Genomic DNA, 24,044 nt, shown 5'->3' with positions numbered 1-24,044 from the left:
CGCAAGAGCACGACTCGCTCATCCGCGTACATCAGCTCCGCCATCTTTAGACTGCAAGTTAGCCTGCATCGATGTGGACTTCGGCGAAGCAGTCTTATGAGACTGCTTCGCCGAGAAATGGAACGCGTCCCAAGATGGCGGCTGTCCGGCTAGACGTCTAAGTAGCCGTCTACTTGGGAGCATTGGAACGCAGCCATAGTGCTACTATAGTGCGTAGAAATATACTGGCTAGTGTGGCAAGCGCGGGCTAGGCGAAGGTCCCGATGTCGATGATATCCGGCGGCGCCCGCTTGGTGCGCTGTTGTGCGGGTGGGTGCATCTGCGTTGAATTCGCGCCGTGATACGCGCGCTCGGAGGAGCGCGAAGCAAACTTCTTTTTTGTATTTAGAGCGCTCTTTTAAAAAAAAAATATTTCGTAATATAAGAACTACGCGAGCTCGTTCACAGTGCGCACATTTTGCAGTACCAAATATAGATCAATTTGTTGACGTATTCTAGCAGTTTGCTTTCGCCCGCAAAAAACACGATACTAACCATGCAACCGTTTTTTTTTTATTTACTAAGCTCTCGAGAGCGAAATTATTTCAGAAAGTCTTAAGCCCCTTACCACATAGCCTTCATTTGACCATACTGAAGTGAAAATAAAGAATGACAATAAGGTTAAGCAATAAACTGCACACTAGCTGAAGGAACGTGCGATGTGTTCATTGCACTGGAAATTAAAACGTTGAAATCGAGAACATTATGGCAGTGAAATTTAAAGCGCCACCCTCGATTAATTTAAAATACACGCTGATATTTGGAAATGACTTTAAAGGGCTGATTTTGTTGAAGGCGAATAATGAACTTAATATAAACTTCCCCAATCAGAGCATTTAAGAAATGCACAAAACTTGCATTGCTTTAAAAAACTACTATAGTGACATACGTTAAGGTAATAATATTTCCGTTAAAAATGTTAGAACAGCTGTGCTTCACAATGCAGAACATTAAAAACAATCATTTTCTTATTTCTTTCTCAACAGCTTCCTTATAATTCAACTAGCCCTTTTACCAGATAGCGAGATGTTGAGAACGGAAGCTCGATGCCGCACGTAAAGACTGACATGCCCAAAGCATGCCAGCAATTTAACCTGTTTCTCATTTCCATCCAGAATAAACAAGCTTCTAAAAAGTTGTATTTTATACCACTGTTTAAGTACTCCGTCGGATCGAGTCGAGCCACTGGTAATTACGTGCATGAGATCTACGGATATCTGAAAACATAAAAATATGAAAACAAAAATCTGGTCGCCTCCATTTACTGCAGACATGAAACGTAAAGTGCGTAATTTATTCACACAACAGTGTACTGTATTATATAACAAATAAAGGGCTACATAAAGACTACAAAGTAGAATTATTCATACTTCAGGCTACTGGCAGTGGCGCAACTTAGGGAGTTTTTGTCGCTGCCTTTGACCTTCTCTTTCCTTGTTCAGGTACTTAACAAAATATCTGAACACTAACAAGGCAAAACTTGACCACTTCGGACACATTTTCCTTCTCATGGCTAGAGCAGCCAAGCTGCGACAGTGAGAATGAACGTAAGCACTTGGCGATATCTAGCAAACTCTCTTCATGCAGAATATTTCTGCTGAAGAAGGCGGTGAATTCGCCCTCGATTAGCTTGACTGCAGTGGACAGGGCGGAACTAGGGTAAACAAGCCCACCGTTGTCAAAATGAGCCGTCAAGTGAGAACTCTCATCCATGTTTGCGTCATTTGGTGTCACACAAAGGCAAGATGCACACTGCGGGCATGCGTTTTTTCCGATTGTCTTCCTCGCCACATATCCAGCAGCATAGTAGATCAAGGCAGCGTTACTTTTCCTTTCTACGTACCCGGCATGGTCATTTCTGAACAGAACGCTATCAATTGCCTGCTCGACTTCATCAACATTTCCATAGTCAAATAAATCATCAATAATGTTCAAAAGTGGCGCTGCCTTGGTGCTAGACTGTGATACAGGTGCTTCACTCAAGAGTGCTTTGATAACATCTGGTGAGCAGTTCGTACCTCTCAGTGGTTTTTCCAGGTTATAAAACGGCATTAAGTTAACAGTCACCAGAAACTTTGACACGGTAGGGTGGTCGTTACAACCGGATGACTGCCTTATAATGCCGAAAACGTTCTACAGTTTGTCCTGACTCAAACGCGATGTGAAGAAGTAGTTGTATCCTATACAGTGGAGCTAAGGTAAGATAGCAAGTCTAATGTACATCTTATCGTAACCCTTAGTCCACAAGCCGTGTTTTCAGTAAGAAATCCGCCCCCAGCTGGTTCTGCATGCCGCTGCCATGCGTCTAGGTAATGTAACAAATTTTCTAGGAATTTTTCATCTGCAGTATCGCTTGACTATCACACACCGGTCCTGTAGCAATGTCTGTATGCTCGGAATCGGAAGGCTTCTGGAGTTCCTCCGATGCGCCTCCACGAGAGACGCAATGAGAGCCAATTAACCCACGTATCATCGCCGTCGACTGCAGAACACAACTCGGGATCCACCAGCTCGACATTTCGCTTCCGTTGTTTAGGTGCCGGTCCTTGGTCGCAAATGTTTCGCACCTTCCTTTTCACCGTCCTTTTAGGCACAAGATGAGCTGGGTAATTTTCAAATACTGTAGGGACAGCATCGGGCTTCTGGCGTGGCTTCTCTCGGGCGGGTTCGTTCATGACGCTGCTCACCGTATAATATTAAAAGATCTTTCGATATATTCGTTCTCAAAATGTTTTTCGCACACGACAGCCTTCGGTGTCAGCCTTCTGTCTGGCCTCTTGATCTTATTTTCCCATTCAGCGAGCCGTGCTGGGTCCGCCGGTGCAGTGAACAGACACCTTTTCTTCGTTAGACTGATAACCGCTTCGACAGAACGGAACAAAACACGTCCTCTCTTTGCATTACCTATTAGCCTTTAACATCTCAGGACGTTTTTGCTCACGTTTAGCGTCTTCCAGCTTCACAATCTAAGAAATGATGCCTGTCAAACATTGATTTCACACGCCCTAAGCAATCGCGCGAGGCTGCGGCATCGACGCGACAGCCGACGACAGGCACACCCACTCCACCGGCAGCGCCCCTTGCGGCCTCTCCGCGCAGTCATCGCGGCGGGGGCCTCGCCCTCCAGTTAGAAACGCGCGCGCTGCGCACACTAGCCAGTATGGCTGCGTTCCAATACTCTAGACGTCTAACAAGACGTCTAGTGTGACGTCTAGGAAGCAGTCTACATGTCCATGTATTGGAACTTGTCTACTGCTCACGCCGCCTCGCGGCATAATAATGTAACTAAAGCTTATGAACAGTTGTACTACTATTTTTCACAAAGTGAGCAATAACGATAATCAAAAACGTGTGTTCAACAAGTTTACACATTTCTTCTGCAATGACTTTGCGCGTAAACCGGACTGGTGGATGTGCCTATCGGTCAGTCTACTTGTAGCAGACGGGGCCGCTCTCCGAAGACGACGCTAAAGAGATATGCGATTATTCTTTTATTATTGATGCTAAACTGTACATGCTCCTCGAACGTGCTCGTCCAGACGGTCCTGCAAACATAAGAAAGAATACGAAAGACTGTAATCAATATGCGCGAAATGCGATACGGCTAATATACACTGCAACAGGAACACACATACGTGACATTAAACCTGCTGTCTGCCGTACGTGGCACTCGGAGACAGCGAGAGACCTAAATACAGCAGCGATCTTTAATCCTGCAAAGACTAAAATCAATTCGCAACATGCCGGTGTATTTGTTCTGAGAGTGTAGAGATAAAAAAGAATGCACGCGAAAGAGTTGATGCAACTAATACAGCAACAGAAGAACACATTTGTTAACCGTCACGCCAACCGTCTTAACGCCCGTCGAGGAAACCAACGACAGCGACCAGTATTCTCTAAAATAAAGGTGCTAATTAAGATCCGGCATCGTCAGATGCCGGATCACGTAAACAGACCTACAGCGTCCGCTGCTGTAGCAAAGCTCTCAACTGCACGATTTTCTCCTGCGTGATTCACTTCTAGGAATCGCACGTCCACGAAGATTAATTAGCCACTAGTTTGTGTACCAAATAACATAATAGAATGACTCACATTTTTCCTTTCCTATACTCCGTGTACAGTCCGACGCCCGCAAGAGCACGACTCGCTCATCCGCGTACATCAGCTCCGCCATCTTTAGACAGCAAGTTAGCCTGCACCGATGTGGACTTCGGCGAAGCAGTCTTATGAGACTGCTTCGCCGAGAAATGGAACGCGTCCCAAGATGGCGGCTGTCCGGCTAGACGTCTAAGTAGCCGTCTACTTGGGACTATTGGAACGCAGCCATAAGCTCATAAGACTGCTTCGCCGAAGTCCACATCGATGCAGGCTAACTTGCTGTCTAAAGATGGCGGAGCTGATGTACGCGGATGAGCGAGTCGTGCTCTTGCGGGCGTCGGACTGTACACGGAGTATAGGAAAGGAAAAATGTGAGTCATTCCATTATGTTATTTGGTACGCAAACTAGTGGCTAATTAATCTTCGTGGACGTGCGATTCCTAGCAGTGAATCACGCAGGAGAAAATCGTGCAGTTGAGAGCTTTGCTACAGCAGCGGACGCTGTAGGTCTGATTACGTGATCCGGCATCTGACGATGCCGGATCTTAATTAACACCTTGATTTTAGAGAATACTCGTCGCTGTCGTTGGTTTCCTCGACGGGCGTTAAGACGGCTGGCGTGACGGTTAACAAATGTGTTCTTCTGTTGCTGTATTAGTTACATCAACTCTTTCGCGTGCATTCCTTTTTATCTCTACACTCTGAGAACAAATACACCGGCATGTTGGGAATTGATTTGTCTTTGCAGGATTAAAGATCGCTGCTGTATGTAGTTCTCTCGCTGTCTCCGAGTGCCACGTACGGCAGACAGCAGGTTTAATGTCACGTATGTGTGTTCCTGTTGCAGTGTATATTAGCCGTATCGCATTTCGCGCATATTGATTACAGTCTTTCGTATTCTTTCTTATGTTTGCAGGACCGTCTGGACGAGCACGTTCGAGGAGCATGTACAGTTTAGCATCAATAATAAAAGAATAATCGCATATCTCTTTAGCGTCGTCTTCGGAGAGCGGCCCCGTCTGCTACAAGTAGACTGACCGATAGGCACATCCACCAGTCCGGTTTACGCGCAAAGTCATTGCAGAAGAAATGTGTAAACTTGTTGAAAACACGTTTTTGATTATCGTTATTGCTCACTTTGTGAAAAATAGTAGTACAACTGTTCATAAGCTTTAGTTACATTATTATGCCGCGAGGCGGCGTGAGCAGTAGACAAGTTCCAATACATGGACATGTAGACTGCTTCTTAGACGTCACACTAGACGTCTTGTTAGACGTCTAGAGTATTGGAACGCAGCCTATATTTCTAGGCACTATAGTGCTACTGAAAGCAATGCTCGGCTCGGCTCAAACATGGCTCAAACCGCAAAAAAATTGCCGGGCGTGACGTCTTTTGTTCTAACCGGATGCGACGTCAAGGGTTGAAATAACGCTTGTTATTTCGACCTGGGGCCCTATTCTCGATATTCGCCGATCCGTTGCAGCAGTCACAGCATTTAAAAGGTTAATAATAATAATAATTGGTTTTTGGGGAAAGGAAATGGCGCTGTATCTGTCTCATATATCGCTGGACACCTGAACCGCGCCGAAAGGGAGGGGATAAAGGAGGGAGTGAAAGAAAGGAAGAATAGGTGCCGTAGTGGAGGGCTCCGGAATAATTTCGACCACCTGGGGATCTTTAACGTGCACTGACATAGCAGAGCACACGGGCGCCTTAGCGCTTTGCCTCCATAAAAACGCAGCCGCCGCGGTCGGGTTCGAACTCGGGAACTCCGGATCAGTAGCCGAGCGCCCTAACGACAGCCACCGCGGCTGGTAAAGGGTTCAGGGCCGGCGTTGTTTTCACCTGGTCCGTAATAACGGAAAGCCAAGCCAAATCGTTCTTCCGACCTGTCGTAATAATGGCAGGTCAGTGACTGCTGCAACCAAGGGGTCTATTCTCGATATTCACATTCGCCGGTCGGCGCCATGTTGCCTCTCTGATTGGTTGTCAGAAGTGTCAGTCAGGGACAAGGCAGGGCAAAGTGGGTGTCAATCATCGTCTGTTGCATACGCACTTTTCGCGCTGACGTCAAACTGACGTAGCATTGAAAAAAAAAAACATTTTCAGAAGTGCTATTCTTGCTGCCCGGCTAAGAATATAAGTGATTGTGAAGGGAAAAAGAAGGTACAGGTGGTATGTATGACAACACATGCGCTCGACTTGCCAATTTAGAGAAAATAGATGTACACTGAGAATGGCCGCTTCCTGATATCTGATTGGATGGAACAATGTCACGTGTAACACGTGATACACACACATTTTGGAGTGACTTCAAATTGACGGTTCATCTTTTTTACGATGTGCCGCCATTACTAAAAATGGCTGCAATTCGCCGCCGTAATTTGTCAGGTGTCCAACTGCGTCGGAGAGCTGCTTCGTCAGGCTTAAGACCTGGGAAATAGCCTTGATATCTGAAAAACAGCTATTTGTCTCTTGAAACTTTATGCGAGGGTAAGAATGGGCAAACGGAAGGCGAGTACAACAGCTTATAACACGATATTGCTTTGAGGGATTAGCGACGAAGCTGCTATCGCTGTGAAACGGGCGGGCAGGGCGCCGCCATGTTGTCAATGCTAAGCCGGCTAAGTACGCAAGCAACGCAAAGACCGCAACGCAAAAATTATGCGCTTAAAACCAGTTTGATATAATTTTAAAATTATTGCACAGACTGCTTGCATTAAATTTTAGGCGAATAATGTTTGTTCATGCTTTTGTACCGTGAATGTGTCGTGTACGAAAGTGTTCTTGGCGCCACTCGAAGCAACGCTAGCAACGATGGGCAGCGCTCAAAGGCCCTCGAAATCTCGATGGAATTCCGCTCTGCTCCGTTGGCTCGATAGACTGTTGACTCGATAGCCATTGAAGCTGCCCGTGTAGCAGCGCTCGATCGCCTTTGAGTCGATAGGCTATCGGTTCGAAGACCTTTGAAATGTCCGTGTGACAGGGGTATAATGTTGGCTGCTTCCTTGAAGCGTTTGGACAGCAGGCCACTCTCTGAGGACTTACCGCTAGGCGCTTGGCCGCAGCGTTGGCAAGCAGCCCAGACAGTGCGGGCGTTTTCGCGTTTTTTGAGTGACACGGGCCTCGACTCACGGTTGTGATGCCATCAAATGTGCGTGCACATACTCTCATTTCCCCTTCTCACCACATCGTCACCCATCACGACGCTTTTTCTTCTCCTCCCCTTCCCCGGTGCAGAGTAGAAGGCCAGATATCAATCTATCTTGCCTACCTCTCTGCCTTCGTTTCATTAAATTTATCTATATACCTATCCAGTCATCCGCCGGAGGTATACGTCGTCAAAAACTTCAAAAGAATGTCTGACATTGCCTGTGTGTTTTGTTGCTCGATCACTTACAGGAACTGGCCCGAGGCGCAGTTTCACTTGTTTCATGCCATTTAATAAGACTGAGAAGCACGGCTTCATCAAATTTCGCTTTAATGCATAATTTTTTGTCACCTTTTCTCGAAACTGATGATAAGTAACTGTCGTTTCGTCGTTAATCCTAAGACGGTCCAGGCCGGTATTGATTCACCGGCACTAGTCTCAGCTTGTGCAGCACAGTGAAGCACATTTTTATTCAAGATAAATGCGAAAATTTCTCGTCTGATGCGCTAGATCTACGCACGTTCAGGAAGCCCGAGCGGCTGCAATTCATCCGGAGATTTTTGCTAATGCATTTTGCTTTGTTCCTTCCTTTTCTCCATTTTCTATGCCTTCTCTCGTGACACAGCTCAGGCGGGGACGTTTACTGTCGACGATGTCGACGATTACTAAGCCTTTCTTTTCCACACCGCCACCCCCCTCGCGTCACTGTTTGGCCACTAAGGATGCAGCTTCTATGGATTTCAAGACATCTATTTTACAATGCGTGAACCCGAGTCATGAACAAAACCTCTAGACATGTAAAGCAACGCAGCCAATCAGTGTTTATTGACAGAAAAATATACGTTGCAGAAAAATAATACATTTCTTTTTCTTCCCGAATACAAAACTCTGAGAAGCATGGCAACTTTCGCACACGAGACAGCAATCAGCACACTTCGACATGTCTTAGACATAATAAATAAACACGGAATAATACAGATGATTTTCAATGGACAAAGTTCAAAATCCAACTCCAAGAAGATTTTATTGCTTAGGTATCTCGCGTGAAAACGTTTGAACTCACTCAAGTGAACGTTCTCTTCTCTTCGACATAGATAGCGATGTTCTCATCATGAATGTGTGAACAAAAATGAAAGCATTATTATGTAACATACTTTCGCACATTGGTTCGGGGATCTTTAGAAGCCTTTTGTCTGTCACCATGTCGCTGAAGAAGGGAATTATTGCACGAACGTGTTGCTCCCCGAACTGGCTTTAATTTGATTCTAGGGTAAAATTACATCAATTTAATTCAGCATTTTTTTCCTGGTGACGGTATTTCTATACGAAAGAGAACAAGAATTCTGAAAGAGATTACAAGATCAGTTGGCACGTGTGGGTATTCTTATGTACGACGAGAGAGCCACGCACAAGCTGCCTTTCTCCGGATATTCTTCACGAAGCTTCTCATCCCTTCCACATCGCTCTCCTTCACAAACCGCGAATTCACGAACATGATCACGTCATAAAAGGTTTGTTGCAGCTCAGTGAAGGGAACAAATATCAATGAGAAATAAACAGGCACAAGACTGGTAATGAGGGAGAGCTTAGACTACCATGCAGTTTTTTATGTACTCTCGAAAAAGTTTTTGAGTGTCGTTAAATACTCAAGTCCTGCGTAGCATAACACGTGCAACGGATGCAATGGAGATTCTTTTAAAATATTTGCTGTAAAAAATAATGTAAATAAATGCCCCCAACACCAAATTTTGTAAACATGAAGCCTGAATGGTACCACTCTTCCGCCTAGAATAGTACAGTTCCGTTGATTCCGTCGCCACCTGCAATTAGAGAGCTTCCGCGTAGCTGAGACATACTAGCGTAGTAGCATGCAGGACCAGCCCTACACCTGTCGCGTGTGCGCTGTGACAGGTGCACGCATCGCCACCTGTTACCATCTCTGTTATTCCTGGTGGAGCAAAAATGTACTAAATGCAAAAATCCAATAATAATGCACCCAAAAAGCACAAAAGAAATTTCCGCAATTTCCGGTGTACAGCCTACGGGTGATAGATATTTAAAATTTGAAATTTTGCACTTTGCTGACTATCTATAGGTGTGGTCTATAGAGTAATTGCTTTGCGTTATCATCGAATGTAATTCCCAGCGCTTATCCTAGTACGAGGTTACATGCACTGTGCGTGCACATTAATTTGCGCTGGTTGCACCTCTTGCTCCTGCCGGCTGTGTACCTGGGGCAGAAAATTTAGTAAGAACAATTCTTTTTCACCAAACATACCTGTGCACTATGCACCGGGTTCTCACTGTAGTCCGGAAATTACGGTAAATGAAGTGTTTTGATGCTAGCTAGACTGAAAGTTGTTTCTCGCATAACAGCGCATATTCCCTGAGGGCTCCGTTATGTTCCATGTACACACACAGTGTAGATAGATTGAAAAGAGCAAATTTACCCATCTTAAACTGTTAAATGGTACTATCGAAGCTGCTAGTAGCGCTGTGACTGCAAATGAGCCGCTGCTATAAGCGGTATCATGCAAGAGTGAAAAGTTCTGTGAATTAGGAATGCATCTTGACGCATAAAGAAACGCATAATTTGCCTTGAGAATTTGGCACACACTTGCCTAATACACGATAGCTTGACCATGGCCGGAAGGAATGCAGGTTCCTGTTGACTCCTAAATGATAAACAAGTGCTCAAAATGAGGACGTGACACGCTATATCCTCCTGCTTATATGCTGAGATTTTTCTAGCCCTCGCCAGATCGGAGCCGCATATCATTATCAAATAGCGTGCCAGGCAATAGATATCACATCTGATAAAAAACGAACCCGTTTCTAACTGATTATTAAGACGATCACTAACAGGCGTAGCTAGAGCAGATTGCGTCCTCGTTACCATGTTGCCGCATAGTTCCCATTTAGTGCCAAGAAAAACATTGCTAAGTGGCGTAACGAAGCAAGAATAAACTAAAGCCCAAATGAGCGAAAGCACGCCGCAAAGCATTTAAAAGCAGCTCGTAGAAGCGGTGGTCTTCAGCATTCAGCTGTCCTCCGAAATGGAGAACTACGCGTGAAGGAAAGTCCCCGCGATTTTGTTGCGTTCCTCCATTTGTCGGTGACCAGCAAGCAGTATTTCGTCTTCTCCAGCCATTTTACGGCGCGGTCTTTCAGGTGACGAGGAACTTGAAGGCAGCCAGGTAGATCAGTGTTGCAAATAGACCTGTGCAGCAGAAGAAAGATATATATTATTTCGGTGACTGCCATTCAGGCACGTCATAGCGAAAGGGACGATCTCATGTATTCTAAAGATGGCCAAATGTGATTATACTTGCGAGGAAACGGTAAAAAAACAACACAGAGAGGATTTTGTGCTTGTGTACTCTTCATAGGCCATTGCCCGGCACTGGCAGTATTATCGGCCAGCCTATGCTCACATACTGTGCGTCGGGCTACTTCACCTGGAGGGCTCACTAATCAATTTACGCGATACGTTTACTGCTACAACTTCTTGGCATTTACTCTTCTAGTCTAATTTGCACAGGTTTGTAAAATCCGCGCCGCAACCTCACTGCAGACATCAGGGGGTCCGAGTGCCCCTAGGACAGTTTTAGCCGGAGTGTTGGCGGTCATTGGGATTCACTGACGCGTACTGGAGCTGCACGCATATGCATAGACACAGCACTCATCCATGCTGCAGATTTTAGGCTGCAGTGCACGCAATAAATATCGCGCACGACAGCCGGTTTTCTTTTTCTGTAATTTCTTCGGCCCGGATCCTGCCCATGGAAATAAGCTGGTGCATATTTGGTTCAAGCTGGTTAGTGTCTTTGCGAGTAAAAGTCATACCTTTGTTGAGCGGCGAGGCTCCACCATGTGGGATGTGAAACTGCGCGGGATCACCTGCGCACAGCAGAAGATTGCTTCATTACTAGTCACTAACACAATTTAGTTTCACAAAAAAAGTGTACACACCAAGCACCTAGATGTGACCGTTTAGAATTACTGCTCACGAGCAAGAAGCGATCGCCAGGAAATGGTCAACGAAATGCCCCCGTGCTTAACAAGGGAGGACGAAGAAAGAAGGAAGGGGGACAAGAGAAGGGGATGTTTAGGTTAGCTTAGATAAATACATGTTATAATAATTATTTTTGTTTATTAAAGCCAGATTTTTCCTGAATACTTTGTTGCAACCATGCAATTCCTTTTCGAGCATTAGAATGTTACTCGAAGGGTTTATTTATTAATTGATTTTGTTTGGTTTAGGTTATAGTGGTTTAACGTCCCAAAGCGACTCAGGCTATGAGGGACGCCGTAGTGAAGGGCTGAAGAAATTTCGACCACCTGGAGTTCTTTAACGTGCACTGACATCGCACAGTACACGGACCTCTAGAATTTCACCTCCATCGCAATACGACTGCAGCGGCCGGGATCGAACCCGTGTCTTTCGGGTCAGTAGCCGAGCGCCATAACCACTGAGCCGCTGCGGCGGCTCATTGTTTTTGTAGAAACATTAAGCAACAGCCGACATTTGCCTGTTTGCGAATAACGAAGCGATGTCAAAAGTACGTGGACGTGGACACAACAACCACCTGTTCAGACCTTGCCGTGACTCTCGAAACTCTCGCGTGGGTCCTGGCTTACCTCTCTCTCATGCCTTTTCCCTCACAGCCAGGGCAGCCATGTTGTTTGGCCTATCACGACGATCACACGCTTGCACTGATAACGTACGTATAACCGGAAGGTGACCATGAACATTCTTCGCTAACAGGTAATCACGCGTGCACGTGCGTACACACGCACAATTCACTTTCTGAACTATATTGGCCGAGATTACAGAAAATGTTTTCTACGTAAAAAGACGGAGGCGTTTCGAAGCAAACATCTTCGTCACATGCAGAGAGAAAACCAAAATTCGAAGAAACAACCTCGCCGCCGCTTCAACATCACTTCGGGCTAACTTTCACACATAGACAATCATTGGACAATGCAGTAATAAAGGCATTTTACTGAATATGATCTGAATTATATGATAGTCAGAAACGGACTCATAAAACCGCTGCAGTTCCAGCTATTGCCTGTGCCCTCACCTGCAGGGTACGGCAATGTGTGACGTAGTTCTCTAGCACCTCAAAACCCCGGCGTATTTGAAGTATTTAAATCATGACATATACTGATGTTTTGTTATGACATATACGCAAACGGGACACAAGAAGAGAAGCACTCACAACGAGCGCTGACCTAATTACATCGTCCCGTGTACCGCCTACGTTCTGCGCTGTTAACATCAGGATGTAAATGATATATATTTTTGCTTATTTACCATCGAACAGGAAAAAAGTACAAAAGCATTTTATTTCCCAGGGCAATGACCTGCATTTGCTCAGGCGGCAACACTTTTCCCAAGGTCGCGTTGTTAGCGACAAGCTTCAGATTTCTCCAAAAGCCGATTGTCCAAAGTTGGGTTGAGCAATTTCTTCAAGTGCTACGCGAACAAAGGAAACACGTACCCCTGGTAAAGATGGTGCAGTTGTCCGAATGAACTGAGCGCAGTCCGAGATCGTTGCCGGTGAACAAATCGCAAACTCCTAGGGCTTCTCCTTCGGCCGCACAAAACTGTATGAACTCGCAGTTGAACTTGACTTCAGTGGAGCATTTTTTCGCGCATTCTTCTTTTTCAACTTTGGTCAGTGTGAGATACGGTGGCGGCCTTGTGATTTCGTAGAAAGCAATCTCCTCGTAATCTCCAAGGTAAACTGCAAAGATAAGTAAAGGATAAAATAAACATTAGCTACCTCAATCGCTATTATCCTTTGCGGGTGCCGAGATCGACGGAGGAGCTACGATGGAAGTAATGTTGTATTTTTGTAGCCAAGACCGCAACGGTGGCCTAGTCTTTTGAGCATCCGCCTCGCATGCGGGAGGTGCGGGGTTAGATCCCCAGTGTTGCCAGGTACCCACCGGTGATACAATGGGTACAATTTTTCCCCTGCCTGGTGCTCGGCTTATTTAGGGTGAAATGCTTGAGAAATAGTTCTGTGCCCCACCTTGGGAAGAAGAAAAATACCTTGTGCCATGGCACTCTTTAGCCTCAGATGCTCTTGCACCATAAAAATCGCAATCATCATCATTTTTATAGCCAGGAACGTCACAGTAATCAAGTTCCCGGCAAGGTGGCAGTCCAACCAATGATTGGAAGCGAGAGGTTGCTCGGGAAAAACAACCGGGGTCTCACAAGCCCAAAATGTGGCAGCACCTGCCAGCGCACGGCAGTGGTGCATCGCCTCGCCGCTGTACAACTACTCCAGAAGTGGTATGAGAACTCCCAAGTATCTTTGAATGTGCAGTAGAGAATGAATGTACAGAAGAGAATGACTAATTTCGCATATATGGGCATGGACCCATTATCGCTATCCGAACAATTTCCATCCGTGAACAACGAATCCGAAGACCGGAACAGAAGGGAACACAGAGGTGCTTGAGAACCCAACTAGCATTCTGCCTTACTACGCAAATCAACCGCCATTTTTTTCTTCAGGGGTGGGGGGTTGATACTTGTAGTTTCACAATTAAGATTTGATAGGAAAACTTATAGCTGTTGAACTGTGGCTCGTCACCGTACTCGGACGTTTGCGGCTGCTGGAACGTCGAACAACAGTTTAAGTGTCTGTTTCCGCCAAGTTAATTAAACACACTAAACGAAGACAATGACGTGAGAAGCAGCCAGGGGCAGACTGCGCCTGTGAAAACCGCAATTATCGTCTTTATGACGACAAAGATCCACTGTACACACAGCGGAGTGGGCCACAGTGTAACACTGCCCCATGTTCATCACACGGTGTGAAGTGTTAAGCAAACAATAACAATTCTCTTCCCGAGCAAGCTGCACATTCCTCGTTTTTACACCGCTATATGACGGACAAAGTTGAGCTTGCAGTACCGAGGTGCAAGATGTGTGCATGTGTACGTGAGGAGAGGAAGGGAATTGGATTTCTATTGTAGGTTACAACTTAAAAAGCAGCCGTCCTCAAGAATTAACCAACGCATTGCGCGCCATGATTCATTACTCCGCTGACCGACGACAATAGTAAACTATATCCGCTTTTCAATGTTGGACTGCGCGAAACAAGCGAATGGCATCAAAACTTTTGAGTTAATAATTTTGTCTCATGATTAGCTTCTGGCTCTGATAACGAGAAAAGGTTTAGCAACCAAATATTTTCTTCTCGCATGACTTGGGGGGGGGGGGGGGGGGGGGGGCGTTCTTCCGCTATGTTTCAAAATATTTCTTTTAAACTTTTCCGTCGCTTGCATGGAACAGTTAAGACTGCCATAGAAAATCAATGGAGAACTCTTCCGACGATAGCAGAAATGTCATAGCAAAAGAAATCAAGCCTGTCGAAGAGAGACCTGCGGATATATTGATTCCTATAGTGAAATTTATTTGTTTTCTATTTATTTACATACCTACAGCGCCCTTGCGGGCATTAGTGTAGCGGGAGAAGAAAAAAAACAATATGAGTGCACAGATGAATATATAATACAAATTTAGCTGCAATCTGAAAGGCAGGAAACAAGCAGTGAAAAATAAATCCACACGTATACACGTAGTTGTCGTGATAACTTCTCTTGAATAAAACCCCACGTATACACGTAGTTGTCTTACAATATAAGACAAAATTGCATTTGTAAATTTTTTCCCGTTCAAAAATGTTTTGTCCAGAATTTTTGGGTTGCCCTCAAGGAAGTGAGGGTGTAGGTGGTGGTGCTGGTGTTAATGTGCAGGTGAGGTTAGCTTTACAATGCGGTGTCGGCAGTTGCCCTGCATGAGTCAATAAACCCAAAGTAAACCCAATGTATCTCTACCATTACATCGCTTCTATGCCGCTTAAATGCTTATCCTCTTCAAGAGAATTCATATCGCGATTTTTACCATGTATGTCGAGATGAGTGCGAACTGCAACACCTTTCGCAGTTACGTGCTCCACTTCAAAGCATTTTTTCCATGTCACCATCATCGATTAAAATAATTTTCTACCTCTTCTTAATCTATATGTGCTGTAAGACTAAGAAGACCCCAAGACGCACGAAAGGCGATTTGGGGGCAGGGGTGCATAGTTCTTGAGCAGTCAGCACATTTGACCACCAATGATTAAAGTATGCGAATGTGACCTTTATTTTCTGGAAAAGCAGCGCTGAACAGACGAGGACAGAGACGAGGCGACAAGGACGGGCGCTGACGTCCTTCAGCGCCCGTCCTTGTCGCCTCGTCTCTGTCCTCGTCTGTTCAGCGCTGCTTTTCCAGAAAACTATGTACCAACACGCCCAACTCGCCGCAGTGACCTTTATCCCTACAAGCGTGGTCTAGCGCCATTGATAAGAAATTTGTAATCGTCGTTTGCAGTTCAAGCGCCCTGGAGGCTTCTGTCCGCGGTAGTACAGGAAAAGCACCCACCTTTTACACCTGACCTTTGGGTGGCAAAATATGCAGCGACAGCGATGGCGACTACAGTGACCATCAAAACAGACAGGCCTATCCACACCCAGCGGGGCAGCACCTGTGTGATTATAGGAAACAAGTTAGAATAAAGCGGTGCTCTTTATTCATCCAAAGACGAGAAGCAAGTCAAAACTGCATGCAAGATAAGTTAGCGGGTATCGCATACCATAGCGAAAATACACAGGTAACCGACAGAATACATAACTGATGGTATGTTAGGGCAGCAAGGGTGGCAGAAAGTCAGGTGGCCGGTTTACGTCATGGAGTTTGCAGGGATGAGGACAGGGTGAATTGGAGGGATGTCCCGCAGTGGGCGTATTTGGGCTCATGGTGATGTTTAACCGACACAGTGGATTAGAAGACAAGAGAAAATTAGCTAGGAGCGACCGAGTCAGATGGGGACCCGAGATTAGAGAAAGTTAGCAGGTAGAGGGTGGTCGCTGTTAGTCTGAAACGGGGTCAATTGGATCTAGATCAATGGAAGAGGCCTTTGTTCTGCAGTGGACGCGATCCAGTCACTGGTGGTGATTAACGCATTCTTTTTTTGCATTTTGTTTCTCAGGTCTATACACGCGGTATTCGCACACACTTCTTTAACACAGTCGGTATTACAGCCGAATATCACGGCCACTTGGTCAGATCGGGCTCCATTTTGGCTGGACAGGCCATGATCGAAATCGAACTGAGGACGCACGAAACGAGATTGCCCATGATATAATCATTTATGTTTTATGTTTACCAATAGATGATCTAAGTTATCAAATGATGGTTGAATGTGTCGATCGATTGATTGATCGACTGACTGCCTGATTGATTGATAGAATTATCGATCGATCGATCGATCGACTGACTGTCTAGATGGCGATTCTTGCTGTTCACCAAGCTTCATGGAGTGTGTCTTGGGTTAATAAATTTTAAAATTTTATACAGGTAACTTTTTATGAGAACTGGACAGGAGCAGTAGTTGTCACACTCAGAGTAGACACCCGAGACTCACTGTTAGAGAAGAAATAAATAAAAAAAACTCACTGGATGGTTACGACTGTGTAACGCGAGGTGCAGCCATAGCTGTTTACGCGTTTAGTTTTGGGGACATTTTGCTGGCGCTAGCACCCGCTGGTTACGCCGACGGCGACGAGAAAGCCAGGGACGGGCGCCTAACAGCTATCGCTGACAAAAGGGTTGAAATGGCGGCGAGAGAAAGAATCGCCGTAATGTAGGGGTCGGAATTAATTTCGACCATCTAGGCTTCTTTAACGTTCCATTGTCATCGAACCAAAGACGGGTGATTTTCATATTTCGCCTCCCCTGAAATTACGCCGCTGATTCCTTTCCTGAACCTCCTGCCCAGCTTCCGAATGCCGTAGCCACTGAGCCCCCGCGGTGAATCGCTTGCTTATATTTCACCTTCTTTTCCTTGAGCCAGTCGGCGACAGTAGTTCTATCGCCAGTCCTAGCAGCGTCAGCAGCGGCCACTTCAGGCTGCGCTTGGCCGGCGGTGTCGTTAGCCGCTGTCATCCTCAGCGTTCACCTGGCGAAAATTAGGCCAGCATGAGGAGAAGAGCACAAGGAAACAACGCTTGTAAGGACACATTGACAGAGCGAAGGGTTCTAAGTGGCTATTTCCTCGTCTAAGGTAAGACGGTTGTTCACAATGATAATAACGCATTCTTGAGTCACGTGACCCTGTTGTGCTTTAGGTTGGACGTACTCTCGAAGGAAGAGGAGGTTGGGTCACACCATCTCGTCCCCAAGGGTGGCCAAAACTGTAGGCGTTTTTATGAACATAGGCAAAAAGAGAATCAATAAAAACTCATCGCCCTTCCGCTTTGTTGAACACGAAAAAAAAGGGAATTGCATGTGATTACTCGCGCACGCGCAGGTTAATAGCATCATATGCAGAGTTGCAGCAAATAGGAGGTCGAAATTACCCGGCGCTCTCCACTACGGCGTCCCTCATAGCCTGAGTCGCTTCAATTGGGACAATAAACTCCTTCGTTCGCCATAATAAAAGACTAAGAGATTTCGTCTCACACAGCATCGGCGAGAAATTGCGCTTGGAAACGAGATGGTGTACTTCAGTCGCGGGGCGTGCGGGGAACGAGTTGTCAAGGTTTGCAGAAGATTTGTCCAGTGTGTTGCCGTTCTCTCATCCGCTAGTTTTCACGCTGCCAGCTCCAAGATGACTATCACATCAGCTCGCCTACTTCTTCCCTCGTCTTCATGTCAGACATTTGTTCCATTCTTCTCGTTTTTAACCTGATTATTCCTCAGTGGAGTTCTTTAGTTCTTCTTTTTAACACCAAAGCGTAAACGCTGCCTTGTGGCGGGAACAGAGCAGCACGAGACAAAGAAGAAACAGGCGGGACACGACGATGTCCCGCCTGTGCCTTCTTTGTCTCGTGCTGCGCTGTTCCTGCCACAAGATCATGCACCAACCAGCCCAACTTTTAACCTCTATAAACGCTGCCGTTTTGCACAAAACCCGGCGGCGGCATCGTCGTCGGCATTGGGAGTGAAAAATGCCCGGTGAAACTACCTAAGTCGGCCATCTAGGTCATGTGACTTTGTGGCGTCATCACAATCTGCCCACCTGATTGTGGGAAATTGGATCACACTGTCAGGTGGCAGTTAAGTTAATGATTGGTCGTTCGGGAAGAGCAACCCGGGTCGCACAATCCCCACCAGTGGCAACATCTTCCATCGCAGGTCAATGTCTTGTCACTCAACTGCTGCACCACTGCGCCAGGAGTGGTTTGAGGACTAACAGGGATCTCTGAATATTTAGAGAATGACCAATTTCGCATATACAGGCATTTACCCATTAACGCTATCGCTTCGTGCCCTTAAGGGGCAGGTTTAGCGCCCCATTTTGGTTTCTCTTAAGCATCATGCAATTCATGGGACCTGAGCAGTCTTGACTGTGGCTGTACGCCCTCTTTACACTGCAAGACAACAGTGTTTTCATTAAAGATTTTTTTCTGCTGATCTGGTTCCCTTGCATTATACTTAACTACTTAATTCCATTATACTTAACTACTTAAATATATAATACATAGCTACGCTGATAGTAGGATTACTTTATTCTAGTTTTCTCTTAGCTGCAATTTTTCGATGCGCAAGCAGTGCTACTCTCACTTTGCTTAAAGCCGTCCTTGATGGCCAAAGCCTCCGCTGCAGCGTCACCACCAACCAGCCACATCCTCACGGTATCCCTTCTAACCAAGGTACTCTCCACCCACATACCTGCCGTTACTCTCGATCTCCCCCCCCCCCCCCCCCCTCAGCATTGACCCTCCAGAGGCGCCATTCAACAACGAACCACGCAACTCTGCCGTCCATAAGCTGAGCTCCACCTATTAGTGACCCGCCTAGCTACCGCCACCCTCAAAAACGAACGAAAAAGCGACTATGATATCGAATTCAAAGACAAGCATGGGAAAGGAAACTACCTTCAAGAGGCACCACCTACCAGCTACCTATCCTTCGTACTCCTAAGTTAGAGGACTGCTTACCCACCCACCTCCGCTTTTGAACCCGTCTCCCCACCACAACACCACCCTACAGAAGCGGCATCCATCACCTACCCACCAAGCTCCGCCCACCTTAATTCTCCAGAAAAATTCTGTGCCGTGTGAAGGCACCGCTTAGGGTAATAGTATCAAAGGAAAAAACGCACGCACTGTAAAAGTGTCTGAAGGTAATATGCATCGATCGTAAATCCAACTGTTTTAGCAAAATTGCCACATCAGAAGTGCCATCGTCCCTTCATTTTTTTAGCAATCCCATTTCTTGTTTTTTTAATTATCTTGAGCCCGGTATATCTAAGTGGCGCGGGCCGGGACGATTTAAAAAAAAAATATGGTAGTGTTTCTAACAAAGTTAAACCAAGTAGGACGAGCGAAAGCACTTGGGGCAAAACCGCCTCAAAGGCAACCGCATGAAAAGACGCGGCACAATCAGCAATCGTCCATCACCGCCGCGCAGTTGCTCGCGTGATTCCGGTGCCGATGACTCTCGCGCGTCGGGCGCGGGTAGGGCCTCGATGCGAGGTACCCTTGTGAGCGGGGACGGCGGAGCGCGCCGGCGACGCAAGGCGAAGAGCATAGAGGCGCTTTTTTCCCTCCATGACGAATACTCCGTTTCCTAGAGGAATAAGCGGCGGGCAGACCGAGGGAGAGAATATGTTGGAAGAGGCAGATTCGCGGCCGGTCTGCGAGCCTCCCACACACTTCACACACCTCTTGCTACGGCGTTGCGTGAGCCACGGCGGATGTAGGGACGGCTGTTGCCGCAGTCGCGCTATCAGCGCACAGGGAGAGGGGAGTCGGCAGAAGAGCGCGGAGAGTCAGGGGGGATGCCGTTGCCACCTCTTGTCGGAGCAGCTGTGCAAGGCCTTCATTGCTGCCCCATCAAAGGTCAAAGGTTGAGGCGGTCCTTATACCACGGGTTTCTCAGTTTTGCTAGTGAAAGCGCTTTGACGCTAAAACAATTTTTATTAAAGTCCCACTACAGTAAAACTAAACCTCTCCCGCTCCTTTTCAAATTAACCGGCCGTAACAGAGGCGCCTGAAGTTTCTTTACCAAGGTTTTGCGCAGTTAACGAGGCGAAGCTGACCGTCACGAAGGCAACTTCTGAGTCTGGCGAGAAAAACAGACGTGCTTCAACCTACGAAATTTATAATCCACTTATATAGAAATATCCCTGATTTCTTATATGTGTTGAACTCTGGGATTACCATGCACACTGCTTCTTTTTTTGTCGCGTCAAACGCAAAATAAGAAGAACAGGCCTGCTCACGTATTTCTCATTCACGTGAACGTATCGGCACTTATCGTATCAATATCAGTTGTGGCTTTGTTAAAAAAAATATCTTTAAAAAATGACAAAGCGATTTGGCATGGTTAGGCCAAAAGCGACATAGGTAGGCTAGCACTATATGTTATGTTTATTTTAACTTTATTGTTAAGAGTCCCGCACAGGCCATCGAGGGGGCTTTTGCGACCCGGGTTGCTCTTCCCGAGCAACACCTCGCGACCAATCAGAAATTTAATTGCCACCTGCCACGGTGGCCAGTTTTCTCACATTTAGTTGGGGAGGTTGTAATGATGCAACAAGGTCGTGTGACGTAATTGTTCCACTTCCCGCCTAAGCGGGCCACCCCAGCTTCCTAGTAAAACTCTAGGGCTAACGCACTACAAGAAACTAATTTAACACATGATGAGGAAATTATTTGCTGGAAACAAATTTATCCAACGACACCTATACTTCGTAGCCAAAGCCAGATGATTTACGTTTGATGCATACGAAAGGGTATGCAGTCACGGAGAAACCACTTGGGCACAGTTCCCCGAGATTAACAGGGCAGCCAAACATACTAACGATATTTAAGGAACGAAGACATACAAGGGCACACTGAACTTGATACATGAGAACACGACATATAAATAAAGTAAAAAAATTGACAGCAGTGACATGGATTCAATCCGTATAATTCCAAATGCAGCGACTGACGGGCATATCAAACGTACCCGTATTGCCATGTATGAAACACTGGACTCGTGTGATAAAAGCAACCTAGCAAACATGTAGTGCTTCAAGATATTGTTTGCACTGCTCTTACTCACTGTGAAAAAGGCAGATGCACTGGGAATTAAATTAATTGTACATCCAGTTACTACTGCATAAGCACAATCACGAACTCTCATCTTTCCGACCTTACTTTGCTTGTTGGCTGCTCAGGCTCCGAATAAATAAATACTTGCAAATCCCTAATAAGGTTATGTAGAACGAATTGTCTTGCTCAAATGCGCATTGCACTTTGAAACACTGCGGCAGTACGAACTAACATATAGAGACAATGCCACAAGACTATACACAAGGTGACGAAGTGGCGTGCGAATCACTTATTTCTTTTATCACCATAAATTTATCTTTTCGTCAGCGGATTTCATCTATCATAAATCGTCAGTAATACATTACCTGGTTGTGCACGTTCCTTGCAGCTAGAGGCCACCGAGAGTGGGGCTGGACACGACGGTTCAGATGGTGACAGACAGCACGGTACAAGCTCACTGAAATTGAGGACCTCAACTTTAGGCACCACCAGCAGAAATGAGGGTAGCCGCAACACACAAGAGCGGCAGAAGCCGCCCGTTGTACAACGTCAACTGTTGTGAGATGCGATAAGGCTCTCTGACATCAGCGCAGCCTGTAGCGAGCACAGCGCCAATTATCGCTCGACTTTAGGTTACTATCGCTTATTGTTTTCGTGTAACACCTGAAAATTCTTCTGCCGTGAGCCACAGTGCAAAGATATGCCGTTTGAGTGGGGCCGCCGCCACGTGACCAAAAACAAAAAAACAGGGGGGGGGGGGCCACAGTGCTCTACTTTTCGAAGTGAATTCTATAATGTGTGACAGTGCCTGACTCACCTTTACGTGGTCATTATAAGTGTGAAACCATTAATAATGAATTAAAGTGTTGCCACCTATCTCGTTTAAATGTGTAGTTTCTTCGCTCGGCATTTTGAGCCCATTTTTCAGAAGAGCGCATGTAAAAGCAGCAAATCGCAGATGTGGCGCAGTTTTAGATTGTTTTTCACAATACTGTCTGAGCAATAAAATTACCTAGGCTTTTGGTGAACTACCGCCCTCGTATAGGTATGGCTAACGACTGTATGTAAGGAAACTTAATAAAGCAAAGATTATTCAATGAGTATTAATGACAAACGCACGTAAACTTTTTGTTTTGTAAATTGCTTTTCCCTGAACTGTACATGGCAGAAGGACGTTTTGGTCTTAAGTGGGAAAAATCGAACAAAATTTGTTCTTGCGTGAAAACCGACTTATCTCTGCGCGTCGCACTAACCCTGTGTTCTGCAGGCAAAAATAACCAGCTACAAATGCGGAGGGCCTAGCTGCTTAAGAAGGAGTTATCAAATTGGAAAGTTTCGAGCGAACTGTAACTTTTCTCAGCATTAACCTAAAACGGGGAAAGCAGCAGACGAAATTGATCTCTACTGTCAATGAGGATTTGGGTGGAAATTACTAGGAAAAGTACTCCTCTATGTTGTATAGATGCTTCACAAAGCACGGTGTAAATATTGCTAGTTCTGAAATTCTCACTGTTTCTCGAAAGGCCACATTTCTTCCTTGGATGCTGCGGCATCCGCGTTTCCATGATCAACTAGGCCTCTTTCCCACAGACGCTTTGCATTCAGTTAATTTCCGCGCGCTTTCCGTAGCCCGAAAAACATCAGCTTGCTAGACTGCTGAATGCTAGACAGCTGAGCCTTATATCTGCTCTCCTCTTCAAGAAACAGCCGTATTATTTTTGTCTGAGGTTATAGAAGCCTAACACAAATACTCTGCAATTTAGATATCCAAGTAATCCACCACATCCGCAACTGCAACTCTTGGTGGAGTTCATTGTACTAATTTACGGGCTGCGCAAATCCACTAATCACAAAAGTGACTTGAACAACCCGATCTTCACGTGCCTCCCCCCCCCCCCCCCCCCCCCCCCCAAAACAAGTCGGTGGTGGTAAAGGGACAGACCAGTGATTTTTAAGTATGCATTTTTTTTTGGCCCAACGGAAAGCTTGATGTCTAATGTGCTCGATTCGGCAATGGTTTTATTAAAAGCACGGTAGAAAATTTCAGGAAAGAATTTTTAAATCAGTTCATGCGGCCATTTTTATGTATCGCGATGTCTCAATGCTGGAAACCGTGATCAGCAAGCGTGATGGCGATCGCACTTTGGCAGAAGTGCTTTACCAAAAACTAATATCAACCTCACTCACCAGACAGTATGGAGTACCGTCCTTTTTAGCTTCCACGCCCAAAGCTGTTCCGGACAGGTAATGTGCGCCTCGTCGAAGAAAGTTTTAAGTAGCCCGTGGTTGCCGCTTCATCCAAGAAATTCGAAACACTCTGGCGCCATCTGGTTACAAAATCTAAACGCACACCGTCGATGACGCGAAAGAAACGTTGCTTTTCATCGAAGGGTGCGCTGGAGTGAGTGTAAACTATAATAAATCATGACGAACACTTCTGCAGCAAAAACAAAGAACACTGTGCACTTGAACCAAATAAGCGATATTTTACCGAGGTGCGGTCATGGGGTGGTCTAAACTGATCATGGCAGGTTTCACTGCAGGATGGTTTTTTAAGGGATTTTCATTACCAAGTTAAAAAAATCCTCGTTTCATTGATGCTGCAGTTCTCAATTATCACAACGTGAGGAACGATCTTTT

At 45.9% G+C, this 24,044-nt stretch overlaps 1 protein-coding gene and 1 long non-coding RNA gene across 2 annotated transcripts; both read right to left on the bottom strand.

Annotated features, from left to right (window-relative positions):
• Positions 1-3,426: 3,426 nt before the first annotated feature.
• Positions 3,427-4,370, bottom strand: LOC144107022 (uncharacterized). The gene is made up of 3 exons (XR_013309185.1): positions 4,132-4,370; positions 3,687-3,752; positions 3,427-3,584 (listed from the first exon to the last, which is right to left on the bottom strand). It is a non-coding gene; the product is annotated as an uncharacterized LOC144107022 (long non-coding RNA).
• A 3,705-nt stretch (positions 4,371-8,075) lies between these two features.
• Positions 8,076-22,072, bottom strand: LOC144107180 (uncharacterized). The gene is made up of 6 exons (XM_077640185.1): positions 21,770-22,072; positions 17,194-17,317; positions 15,742-15,844; positions 12,797-13,042; positions 11,136-11,189; positions 8,076-10,509 (listed from the first exon to the last, which is right to left on the bottom strand). Exons 2-6 carry the CDS (start codon positions 17,302-17,304, stop codon positions 10,457-10,459), a joined length of 567 nt encoding a protein of 188 aa, XP_077496311.1. The 5' UTR covers positions 17,305-17,317; positions 21,770-22,072; the 3' UTR covers positions 8,076-10,456.
• Positions 22,073-24,044: the final 1,972 nt, after the last annotated feature.

The sequence above is a fragment of the Amblyomma americanum genome, chromosome 10 (assembly GCF_052857255.1).
Source record: "Amblyomma americanum isolate KBUSLIRL-KWMA chromosome 10, ASM5285725v1, whole genome shotgun sequence".
Classification (NCBI taxonomy): domain Eukaryota; kingdom Metazoa; phylum Arthropoda; class Arachnida; order Ixodida; family Ixodidae; genus Amblyomma; species Amblyomma americanum.
The sequence above is the reverse complement of the archived record's forward strand: the minus strand, read 5'-3'. Positions and strand labels throughout refer to the sequence as shown.

Excerpts from the sequence above, each read along its gene's own strand:
- LOC144107180 (XM_077640185.1), bottom strand. The coding sequence starts at position 17,304 with ATGACAGCGGCTAACGACACCGCCGGCCAAGCGCAGCCTGAAGTGGCC. Across the intron at positions 13,043-15,741 it reads CCAAAGGTCAGGTGTAAAAG|TTTACCTTGGAGATTACGAG; the intron begins GTGGGTGCTTTT and ends TTATCTTTGCAG. Across the intron at positions 11,190-12,796 it reads CTGCACCATCTTTACCAGGG|GTGATCCCGCGCAGTTTCAC; the intron begins GTACGTGTTTCC and ends TGCTGTGCGCAG.